Consider the following 12927-nt stretch of genomic DNA (forward strand, 5'->3'; position numbering starts at 1 on the left):
CATTTAGTGGGGAAAAAATGTCAACTTTAATAATGCATTGTCTTGTGGTAGTGATAGTTAAAAGGTGAAAGCCAAAAAAATTTATTTTTGGCAAACATATCTATAACAGAATCTCTTTTTGTTTTGTGCATATTTGTCTTTTGGGGTTGAAAGTTAGTATTTAGAAGAGAGATTGACCGATACTATTTGAGGCATGCAACCACTACTAGGTACTCAAAGCTCGTCGTTAACCAATTTCGATGTAAGACAGATGCAAACAGTATTTAGAAGAGAGATTGACCGATACTATTTGAGACATGCAACCACTACTAGGCACTCAAAGCTCGTCGTTAACCAATTTCAATGTAACACAGATGCAAAAAACCTCCCAACTTATCAACTTTTGAGTACTCGTTGAAAGCATGCAATTTTCGTGTCTTTGGCCTATATTCATTCCATGAGACTCGAATATTCTCAAATTTTTTTTTATCGCCCAAATTAAGATTTAATACATTCTTAATGTGTAGGGCTTAAGTAGGAAGTGAATAATTTTGAATTGAATCATAATAATTCGCAAAATTTATGGAGGGAATACTTAAAATTCAAATTTGAAAATTATATATTATTAATATATAAAAATATATTAACTTATATATTTATATATAAATAAAAATATATGTAATATTAATATATGAGTATATAAATTTATATTAAGTTTATATAATTTTCAAATAAGATCAATATTTAATCCTTGACGTGCATCAAACAAAGCCCGATTTAGACTTGAATAGACTTGTTTGAACCATCTCGACAATCCAAATGCGCTTGCATAGTTTGTTTTGCCATCAAATGTCATTTCTCCAATGTCGGCCGTCATCGAGGCAAGGGTTTAAATTGTGAGTCGCACCAATAATTCATCATCTTTATTGTGCTTGCTCTTTTTGATCATGAAGGTCCATCCCTTGGGAAATGTTGACCCTCCTTAGGCAGTTTTGTAATTATCATATTCGTCATTCATCATTTGTCTTATCTTTGATGGATTCAACTAGTGAAATATTTAGTGAGGTTGATAGATATTAAAGATTTCAGTGATATATTTGTAAATATTAAATATGTAAATACATAGAAATTGAGTGCTATGTATGTAAATGCCCCATTCTTAATTTAATGGCCTTTTAATATCCTCACCTAGCATAAAAAGAAGGAAGGGGAGTTGGTTGAGTAAAGCAGCACTCCTCTTTGAATACATAATGCAATGGAGGGAAATTAAAAAATAAAAAATAATAAAATAAAAATAATGTAGCTTGTAATTAATGATTTTAGTTCACCTAATCACAGATTGAACCAGATTGTACTCCCAATATATAATATATAAATATGACTTTGGGCATCACATATGCAACAAGTCAATTTTGGTACCATAATCAAATCAATGATTAATCAAAATTAACTTTTAAACTTCATAATATTGAGGTAATTAACACTGACGATTCCTACAAAACCAAAAATTAATCTGAAATTTCTTCAAATATTTTTATAGGGGTGTTAATGTAAGGAAATATTTATTTTTCTGACACATAAATGGAGTTTAATTATTCAAAATTTCTACTTATCCGTACATAAATTGATCTGAATGATATGTTGTGGATTAAAATATTTCTTATTCCCCTAAAATCAGCATATTTTGAGCATGTATGTACATATTTATATCATATGCTATATGGCAGGAGCTTAATATAAAAGTGGATGGTGGGGAGTATCAATACTAGACTAAAGCATGGAGATGATCATGCTAGTAGGGGTCAAATCAAATAAGAACTAACAATTTTGAGCAATGTTCTTCAAATAATCAAATATATTTAAAATTTTTGGGCCGAACAATCAAGTCAGCAAGAGAATAACATACTTTATAAATATGTGCGGAGAAGAGAGAATGGGAAGGCGAAATCATATATAAATAAAATTATATTGACGTGACTAGCCCATCCACTCATGTTCGTACATAATGTAATATTTTCTCGAGAAAGAGAGATAGGTGCTCAAGCTTGTCCTAATAATTAACCAAATAAGTCAGGATGAGAAATAAATCTTCAAGGGGTTGGTAGTTAATAGAATTAAATCAACGGGTACTTGATTTATAAATATCAATATTTTGTATCCTCTATATGTAATTCTTCCTAAATGCTTTTTTTGACTAATATATTTATTGGTAATAAATTATTTTTGCTATAGTGCTTTCTCAATAGGATGAGCCTATGAGTCCTCTCACATCAATTCATGACATCTTTTCATTGCTACATTCTTGAAGGAATTATTAAAATAGATTGATTTAATGAAACAAAATAATTGAAAATATCACAAAGTGCCCCAAAAAAAATCAATAAACTGAGAATTTCTACATAAAGGATTTGCAAGTATTATTGCTGTCTTGAAGGAATTATTAAAATAGATTGATTTAATGAGACAAAATAATTGAAAATATCACAAAGTGCCCCAAATAAATCAATAAACTGAGAATTTCTACATAAAGGACTTGCAAGTATTATTGCCAAAAGAAAATAGCTACTGATGCACTTTAAAAATAGGCCTTTATTGTTGAATATCACTAAAAGATGCCATACAAAAAGTTAAGGAAAAATAAGGGTAGTCTTCTCCCATCAATTAGGCCATTTCTCACCTCATATTTTTGATAATTTAGAGCAAAATATGTAACTCCTTTTCATTCAAAAGCAAGAAAGTGAGGCCACACATTCCATTATGTTCATCATTATATAGATCAATTAATAGACCCCCACTTTGAAAGAGCATAAAGGGAAGAAAAAAAATGATAGAGATGAAAAATAAAGAAGAGTGAAGGACTAAATTGCTTAAACAACATATGAATGAAACCACACACTCCTTCCTTGTAATGCTTTTTATTCAATTACCTCTCATGCATGTATTTGCCCCCCAACTGTTCAAAGCTTCTGTTCCTCAGCTTCTTGTCCCATCTTCCAATATCTCAATTGAAAAAAATAAAATAAAAAATATTCTTTTTTTTTTTAATCTTTAACCTACAAATTATTATTTAACTAACAAGAAAAAAATTACACAAAATGTAAGAAAATTGTCTCAAAAAGTAAAATTTAAACTAATGTAAAGGTTCATAAGCAGACCTCAAGGAAAATTATATAACATTATAAACGGCTTCATGCTGTACTATTTCTGCTGTCTTGTCCTGTGATGTGCTGAGCTGCAGAAATTGGTCTATTTCTTACCATCAATCTTTGCATGTTTCATGCACAAATTTCAACTATCCGTTATAAGAGATTTTTGAAAAGCGAATTAAGCAGCTGAAAAGCTTTCTCAAACGAAGCCTTTTTTTCCTTCTTCTCCTCCCCAATCAAATATATTGAAGGGATCCATGGATTTATGATCTCTTCCCCTCTCCTCACCATCCAACTTACTGAAAATAAGATTCATGGGATCAGAAGAATCAAGCTCAGCCAAATCCGCAAAGAAATCATCAAAATCATGTTCTTGAGAATCAAACAAAGCTGCTTTCTCCATCTCATATCCTTCTTCTTCCTTTACTATCTGGATGGCAGAGCCTGAACACTCCTTGTGCTCTTCTTTTATGTTTTTTAACTGGTTTAGGTTATGAGGGGAGCTTCTCGAAGTTGAAGGATTATTGATTTTTGAAGATTGAGATCTTGTTGAACCTGCCAGAGCGTTCCTTTGAGTCGGCCATGGATGATTGTGCTCGGAGCTGTACGTGATGACCAGCATGTTCGGATCTGTCCGGCTTCTTTCTACTTGTTTCCTTGCCGAGCATCCCTTTGAGCTGCTGCATCTATAATACCCTCTGAATTTCATGAAATTTTATCAGTAAGATACAAGTAGTATTGTGTCATGCATGTTGGTAGAGCTATTTTTGATGTGATATTAATGATTTAAGTATTGTTATGCATCTATAAACTATCTTTTATGCATTCATCTCAAGAGTCTTGTTAACACTATTCATATATCTATTTATTTCTTCTAACTAGACTGTTACTGAACATATATTTGTACAGCACGTTTTATAACTTAATTTTGTCAGACAATTTTTAATTTAAAGGGTACATGATTAATTAATTAAAATAAAATTATAATAAGATGAATTATACTTCATAAATTTGACATATTTTCTCTTATACTAACCAAGTACCATGCTATTATTGCTAACAACTGCCTCCCATGTGAAAATAAGACTCATTACTAAACTTAATGAACAATTAACTTCATGTGCTCTTTATTTGAACAATTAACTTCATAAGACTAAATTTTTTTTCTAATTAAAAAAAATTGCTTGTTAGGTATTTCAAAGAAAGAGCACATGGAATTTGTGAGATTAAAAAATAAAAATAAAAATAAAATGTTGCTATGATTGAAAAAAGAGTAATATTTAATATATATTTGATGATACCATAAGTAGCTAATATATAGGTGGGATGATCTTAATTAAACATGGCAATGAGATGCTCATAAATTGATTAAATAAAATATTATTCTTATGAGATTAAAGATTTTGACTTCATTGTGTAGTAATTAGAAGACAACCCAAATTCTCTTCCATCAATATAAAATTTTCATATGTCTCAACCCGGACAAAGGATATGTTTTTTTCTAAGCCGAAACCCTATCTTAATTCACATTAATTATATAAATGTTTAATTCTGAATGCAATGTAATATAATCTTAAACGAGAGAGAGAGAGAGAGAGAGAGAGAGAGGGAGAGAGGGAGGGAGAGAGATGCCTATTCATTGTTCCTTCTCTCTTAATTAAAATTTGGTAAAAGGAGAATTGTGAATTTTCTTCTCTCTCTCTCTCTCACATATGTATTTATAGTTGGACAGAGAGAGAGAGAGAGAGAGGTATAAGATAATGAACATCTGATTTTGAACCTTGGATTAAGTGAGATCGAAGGAATCATGACTGTGTGTGAGAGAGAGAGAAGAGCGAGGGAAATAATACTGATGCTTCCCCTTCAAAATTATCCATCTTAATCTTGTCGCTTTGACTTGAATTTTAACATGTTCATGTGCTACCTCCCTTCTCACCCATAAAATAAAAAAACAAAAGCTAATATTTATAAAAAACCCCTTTTTTCTCAAAAAAGATTTCATCTTTTTATATATAAATAAAAAAAAACCTTGGATAAGGAGACCCTTTGATCGGTTTCTGGCCGTACTTCCTCCAAGCCCATAGATCAGAAGGAACCACCTCTCCCGTTCCACTTGGCCTACCACTTGCCGCAGCTGGCGCTGGTATGCATACCACTTTCTTCACCTGACTTTTCCTATATTCCCACACAAATATATAAAAACGCATTTTAGTATGCAAATTTTCTTTATAATTCTTAATTTTTTCTTATTCTGTAAACTTAATCATATCAGATTCTATCAAACAAGCAAAAAAAAATGCTTCAATTCAATTCCTTAATCCCAAAGTTCTGATTTTTATGCCTTCAAATAGAAAAAAGGAGATCCCTTTTGTCCGATTCAAGTCTGATAAATCTTAATCCTAATAATTTTCTTCTTCTTCATCTCATGTTGACTTCATTATCATCAACAAGCAAGAAATAAGAAGAGGATGAAAAAAATAAAACAAAATAAAATAAAATCAATCATTGAAGATTCATAATCACTTATAAAATACTAAAATTCAATTTTTTTTCTTCTTCTTTTCCAATTCAAACAAAAACCTAGCGACCAAGTAATTCAATTAGTAAACCAACCAACCTTCTCTTGATCCCTTGCACTCTCGTTGATGAGATTTGCAACCCTCCACCGCAATCTCCGGGCACAAGCCGCGGGTGTCCGATCTCCGCCGACATCTTTCCGGCTATCACCGGAGATATTTGCAACATCCTTGAGAAGATGCTACTCTTCCCCTCCTCCTCAAGCAGCATCTTCTGGTCATCACTGCAAGCACTAGCATCCGACGAGTTGAAGAAATTGGTTGTGTTGAGTTCATGGAGCAAAGGGTCTCTGACATCAACGAAGGGATCTCCAAAGTTGTTGGAAGATGGAGGGAAGGCGGCGGCTGGTTCTGGGAGTAGATGCCACGTGTCGTTGTTGGTGCGGTTGTTGTTACGGAAGATGTCGGTGAGGTCTCCCTGGTTGTTCTGATCCATTCTTTGACAGAAGTAGTCGCACATGATCTTGGTACCTACCTTCTTCTTCTTCTTCTTCTTCTTCTTCTTCTTCTAAGCTTCAATCATGAAAGGAAGATGAACTGAGCAGGTTCTTCAGTTTTGAGAGAGAGAGAGAGAGAGAGGGAGAGAGAGAGGGGGGGTTATTCTATTATGGGCTAGAGGCTGACTTCTTCAATTCCATGGACTAGAAAGCACGCAACAAAAAGAGAGGGAAGAGGGGGTGCGGGATGAGACACGGAAGGTGCCATTTTTATTTTTAAGATTGTGAAAGTGATGGATTTGTTTATTTATTTTTTTTAGAATTTTGGTCTAAGGTTTTATTCTATTGAAAAAATATTAAATCATGACTCCTAACGTAGAATTACATTTGGATTGCAATAGTTACAAATATCTCATTGTGTTACAAAAATATTTCATTTGTGTTATTTAGAATTATTTGTAAAAAATGAAGTGTTATTCGAGTATTATGTGTTGTTATTCAATTTCTTAGTGGTGTTATTGTTACTTTGTGATGTTATTGGAATATTCTCCCGCATTACTTGATTTGGGGTTGTGTTATTCGACATATTCCACGTTTTATTTCAATTCCAGAACTGGGTGAAATATTCCAATAACACTTCAACTCCAAAATCAAGTAATGCGGTGGAATATTCTAATAACACCGCAAATTAATAGAAATAATACTTCATTTTTTACAAATAACACATATGGAATATTCCTGCAACACAACGAAATATTCTTGTCTGAATGTAGCTCTACGTTCGGAGTCCTGACGTAATATGCGCTCTATTCTATTTTGTGAGGAAAATTATTTACACGAGTTTTTGTGGTTTCGGTTATAAATTAAATAAATATGATGGTTGAGTTAAATTAGAGATATCTGGCATGGTTTGTTTTCATGAGCATAAATACATTTATAATATTTTGGCTCTATAAATATATGCATGAATAGTTTTATTTCACCTTTTATAAAGAGAATAATAGTGATTTTCTATGTGATGTTAAAGATTTGAGTGTTATATGGTAAATATTAAAATTTTGATGTTAAATTTATAAATGTATATGCATGTAAATGCCCCACTAAGTTTAAGCTCACATATTTTATGATTTATTCATTATCATTCATTAATGAAAACACAAATTACAATTCTATCCAAAATGAATAATAATTTCAATTCTAACTTGGAAGTAGTTGGCTGCAATTTATCAAATATTATTTTACATGTCCAGTTTGATGCACACTCCAAGCAAACAATAATAATAAAGTTGAGGGGTAAGAGTCCAATTTTCTTAAGTAAGCTCGGATTATTAATTAAAGAGGTTAAAGATTGACAGGAAAAAAACCTAGAAAAGCAACAAGTTTGCTTTCATATTTTGATGTAATAGTATAGATATGAGAACATGAATATGATATAATACTAATATGGAAACATTCATCATTAATATATATATATATATATACTTAAAAGGAATGACGAGAGGCTATTGTACGAGCCTCCAGTCACGCCTAATGTTCCTAACTGTTTGATTACCAATTTCTTAAGGTCAACTGTGTCAGAGGGGATTCGAACCCCCGATCTGATGCGTATTTTTTGTCTGGACACCTGACGTAACTCTACGTGCCGTCTTTATTTTTGGGTTATTTCTGAGTTATTTCGGGATTATTGAAAATAGCCCAGAAATAACCTGAAAATAACTCAGGAATAACCTGCGCTGCACCTAGAGGTACGTCAGGAGTCCGCACAGAAAAATTTTTGCCCTACCTGAGGGGTCTTACACCGAGAATGTCAACCAACAGGTCAAAGTACGGGGCACACACACACACACACATGAGATTGTCCAGAGGTTATGATACGAGCCCCAAATCAACTTCATGTGCCAAACCACTCAACTGATCCACACACCAACGAAATCAAACCCTCGATCCTAGGGGACTTAGAACTGATATAGCAGATGCCAACTAAAGAGACGAGGAACGGGGCGCGCACCCGCTCACACAGATATATATATATATATATTCCTCCGCCACCTGCTGTCATCACTACTCCATTAAATAAAAAATATTTACAATAAATATGTTATTTATTACTATAATTTAATCAAACACAGACTACATGCTTGGCGCATATCTTATCGGATGTGTATTATGACACCGGTATTCTATATAAATAATAAATTAAATCACTACAAGAGGCATAATTTATAAATACATGGTATATTTATTAAAAGTCAGTCTAAACTTTAAGGTTTAATTCCCAAAAACTATCAGCCATGAACTAAGAGCTTCATTAAGAATATGTTTTGCTCAATCAAGAGCCATCCCAATCATTTTGTTAATAAAAAGTGGCTAAATGTAACAAAAGAGATTGAAAAAATGACAAAAACAAATATTCAGTTCTAACAACTTAGAAGAAATCGTCATACAAAATGGAATTGGAAATTAGTTTATTTCATTTTCAATTACATTCATCATGGTCACAAAGTTGAACAATTCATGATGCGTCTACCTTTTTGTTCATTTGACTTTATAGAACATTTTGGTGGAGAGTGAAAACAAAGGAATTTGTATATAGATATTAGAACATGATAGACACTGATTAATTTATGGTTATTGTAACCATCTATATTGCAAATGCATCCTTAACCAAGGGGCATATATCTATGTATAAATACTTTTAGTTTTCAGTTATAAAAAATGATACATTAAATTTGACAAGCTTTGCCTTCATGAAACTAAATAAAGGCAACATGATTGAGCTAAGATAGGAGGTGAAATGAACTACTTTTTTTCTATAAAAATTATTTTTTAACACTTGCAAAGATTTTATAAATGTAGAAATGATTATATTTCTCCCTTATTTTCTGATTTGTTTTAGCATGAAAATATATTGGAGAATGAGCATATGATAAAAAATTTGATGCATTTGAGACAGATATCAAACTTTTCTAAGGAATATATGATAAGAGAAGATGTCGCTTTATCTATCACTAGAGATTAAACAATTCAAACAAAAGTGTTGTGATCTATTTTTTGGCAAGTTATCTTGACTAATCAGATCATATCTTTCTCTTCTTCTTTTTTTTTTCTTTCTTCCTGTGCATTCATTGCAAAAGATTGATTACTTTTTTTTTTTTTTGTTTTTGCATTATTTGCTTGGTATGTAAAATTAAGGATTGAGTCTAGGCCTCTTTTTCATTGTATATAAGCATGAAAATGTGCCTCAAGCTTACATGCATCACTTGCGAAGAAGAGTTTTCATATGTTTCATGAATTTTATTATCAAGTAGAGAGTTGATGATGATTGATGGCTATTTATTCCCAATTTTATACATCAATCACTATTGGGTGTGTTGGCGTCAATTTTTTTATGCCACTTATGTAGGGTGTCCACTTGACTGGCTTGGGATCACTCATTGCTCACCCATAACATATTGTAGCTCAAGACATCCATCTGAGACCTTCGGTACTTGTTCATGGCACGAAATCAGAGTCCACAATGATTCTACCCCGCCTGGGAGAACCCGTAGTTAGGCAAGCTCACCTAGGACACTGGCATGTTTGATGTCCATTCAAGTGTTTAGGAACCTCTCTGTATCTATTCGGAGCCTCTCCGGAGGGAATTCACGAAGCCCTCCTACATGCATTTTGAAAATTTTGGGTTTGGAATGTATTACCCAAGTGTTTAGGAACCTCTCTGAACAAAAAAATTCTCATTTTTTAAGTTAAAAGACATGATTTACTCAAATGTGATCTCCCATAACTTTTAGATTGAGAAACCCCTCTGTTTGACACTCCCGATGTAAATTGGCATTTTTGGGGCCAGCTCGGGCACCTAGGCGCCCAAAACAGCCTTTAAGGGGCTTAAAACCCAAGGGGACAGAAGTCTGATTCCAATTTCTAGCGCTTAGATGCCAAATTGGGCATCTAGGAGTTGGTCTAGAGTGTTGAGGCACCCAAACATCTCAAAAACAACTACTTTCCACAGCCCTTGGAAAGTAGGCACCAGGGGTCTAGAGTTAAACTGGTCACTTAGGTGTTAGGGTTGTGTTGCCTAGGTGCCTGTCCAAAATATGGACTCATTTTCTCCCACGATTTTTTGTTCCCCTATTCAGCCAAAATGGATGGGATTTCTTAATTTTGGGGAGATTTGTTTTTGGGGAAGTAAAAGAGATGATTAAGCCTCTTTTGAATGGGTCTTTAGATGATGTGGCAAGCCCATTTTTAGCATAAACAAAGGGCAAGTTGAGGATTTTCTTGAGTGAGCTACTTTTAACCTAGAAAATTCTCATTTCTGCCCCAATCTCCACTCATTTTCAATTTTGGGTTGTTGGTGAGAGCTTCAGAGGACTAGAGGAAGAATTTTATCTTCTTCCTCAAGGAGTTTAGAGTTTATTTGAGTTTAGAGCTTAGAGCAAGAGAGGGAGATTATTCATCTTCCTTAAGGAGAAGAGCTAAGAGAGTTGGTCATCTTCAACCTTCTTCTTTTTCGTCCTTTTTCCTTCATCACCTCCTTCTTCTTCATCCACTTCACTTGAGTGTTTGAAGAGATCTTCTTGAGGAGAAGCTTGGCTAATAAGGAACAAGCTTCTACTCTCTTACATTGAAGGAGAGCTTCATCCTAGATCGGGAAAGGATCACCAGAGCATTGCTGAAACTTTGATGGAGTGCAGAACTTATCAGAATCTCTTTGGATTCTTCTCCTAGAGGAGAGCTTCCTCATTACCTTGGTTAAATACTTGCTTCGGCTTCTCTCCTATTGTTAGGAGAGCTTCATCGGGGACATAGGCTCGGGACGTAGATCAATCACCACGGTGGTGAGATTCCCTAAAACCCTTTACATTTTCTTTCTTAGCCAACCCTAGGATGTTTGTAGAGAATACTAGGCTTGGGTTATTGATTTTCTAGAGGAAACCTTATGTTAAGAAGCTCATTCGAGGCCAAATCTTTTACAAATGCAAGTGACTTCCCGTTATAAACCCTAGATCTAAATCATAGTGGGTTAGAATCCCAATTTTCCATGGTTTTGGTGTTTCCAACCTTCCTTAGAGGGGTTGGATTAGTTGGATCTGGGAAATGTTTTATAGCTAGCTCATTCTACAAGATCATGGAGGCGTTGTAGGACATAAAAAGCCTTGTAATTAGTCTGTCCTACGAACGGTGAAGGACATCTCCTACGAGAAATCAGAGGATGAAGTTATTTACATTCCTCACTAAAGTCAGAGGCGGTCATGTCACATATCCAAGAGCTAAAACCCTAGCTGCTTATGTAAGAGTATTAGTTGAGTTTGGCTCATTATTGATTGTTGAAGGGAAGAAGAATGGTAAAGTCTACTGGCTCGGGTCGCATGGGTTTGCCTACGACGCTCACCCTTCCACCATTGCATCTGCAGCTTATACCTCTACTGCACAGGATGAGGAAATCTTCAGGTGTGTTGTCGCATTATCTGTAGAGATGGAGACCCGCTTCACTCATATGAGGTCAGAGCTGGAGACCAACATGAAGGCCAAGCTGAAGGCCTAGTTAGGCTCCTTCAGTGGCGGATGAGGAAGCGTGGCAAAACAACGACAACATTGGAGAAGAAGAAAGCGGCGGAGGACAATGAGGATGAGGATGAGGAGATGCAGGAGGATAATTCTTTTTTTATGTTTATGTTGTGCATTTGATCATATATTTTTTCTGTGAACAAAGACATATATATTTTAGAGTAAATGAATAATATTTATTTCGTTTTTTGATTAGATAGTTTACTGTTTGATTGTTATTCCATTCGTTAAATGCTTAAAATAGTATATTAAATGTTGTGATAACATATGTGGCAATGTAAAAACGAAAGGGAGAATATATATATATATATTTATTTTTTTATTTTTTTTTTATTTTTATTTTTTTTTATGCTGCAGGTTTCCAAGGCTTGCCATCATTTTTGCGACAACTTCTAACATATCCGTGGGAAAAATTGATGGCAAGCCGATGGACTTCTTAACCAACGCTTAACCGACACTTAACTGACAGCGCAAGTGTGTCATACAAAGCAACGTGCGTGACACTTTTTCGACAGTTAATCCGTTGGTTAAAAAAAAATGCATAAGCAACACATAAGTGACGGTTTACCTGTGTCAAAAAACTGATATGTGAGACACTTTCAGACGTGTAAGTTGTCGTTATTATCGATGGTTAAGTAGTCGGTTCTCTGAACCTACGAATTGAATTTTCTCAAAAAAAAAAAGCCACGACATTAATTTGTCAGTTACGTATCGATAATTTTTTTCAGTTGGAATATTAGTCGATTTTGAAATTACCGACAAGTGTTTTACCTACAAGCTTAAACTCGTCTATAAGCCGTCGGAAACATCAAAAGCAATGGTTTTTCTCATCATAACTGGCGGAAGTTGACAGTCAAAAAAGACCATTATTCATGTAGTGAGATTCGTGATGTTTGTTTAGATATATATACATGTAGTTTTTTTTCTTGGTAGTTAAAAAACTTGTAAAATAGGGTTGTTAGCTGCCAACATAGAATCTTGAAGACATATTGGCTCCAACACAATAGGAAATTTGCAAAAAAACTCAAAGAATTGTTCTAAAATAATTCCCAAACACAAATTAGCAGGAAAATTTATAGACAAATAGATGTAATATGATACTATCATCAATGTTCATCTCAAGAAAAATATTAAGAAAACAGTCATTAACATATATCTATAACCTCTAGCATGTGGCTGTCATGATCTTAAGGGCCACTTGTACTTATATATATTTTCTTAAGT

General features: G+C 33.9%; 1 protein-coding gene across 1 annotated transcript; it reads right to left on the bottom strand.

Moving 5' to 3' along the window:
- Positions 1-3088: 3088 nt before the first annotated feature.
- LOC110018871 (probable WRKY transcription factor 14) lies at positions 3089-6380 on the bottom strand. The gene is made up of 3 exons (XM_020716335.1): positions 5743-6380; positions 5154-5300; positions 3089-3823 (listed from the first exon to the last, which is right to left on the bottom strand). The coding sequence occupies exons 1-3, from the start codon at positions 6159-6161 to the stop codon at positions 3325-3327; spliced, it is 1065 nt and encodes a 354-aa protein (XP_020571994.1). The 5' UTR covers positions 6162-6380; the 3' UTR covers positions 3089-3324.
- Positions 6381-12927: the final 6547 nt, after the last annotated feature.

Source organism: Phalaenopsis equestris, unplaced genomic scaffold, assembly GCF_001263595.1.
Source record: "Phalaenopsis equestris unplaced genomic scaffold, ASM126359v1 Scaffold000036, whole genome shotgun sequence".
Taxonomy (NCBI): Eukaryota; Viridiplantae; Streptophyta; class Magnoliopsida; order Asparagales; family Orchidaceae; genus Phalaenopsis; species Phalaenopsis equestris.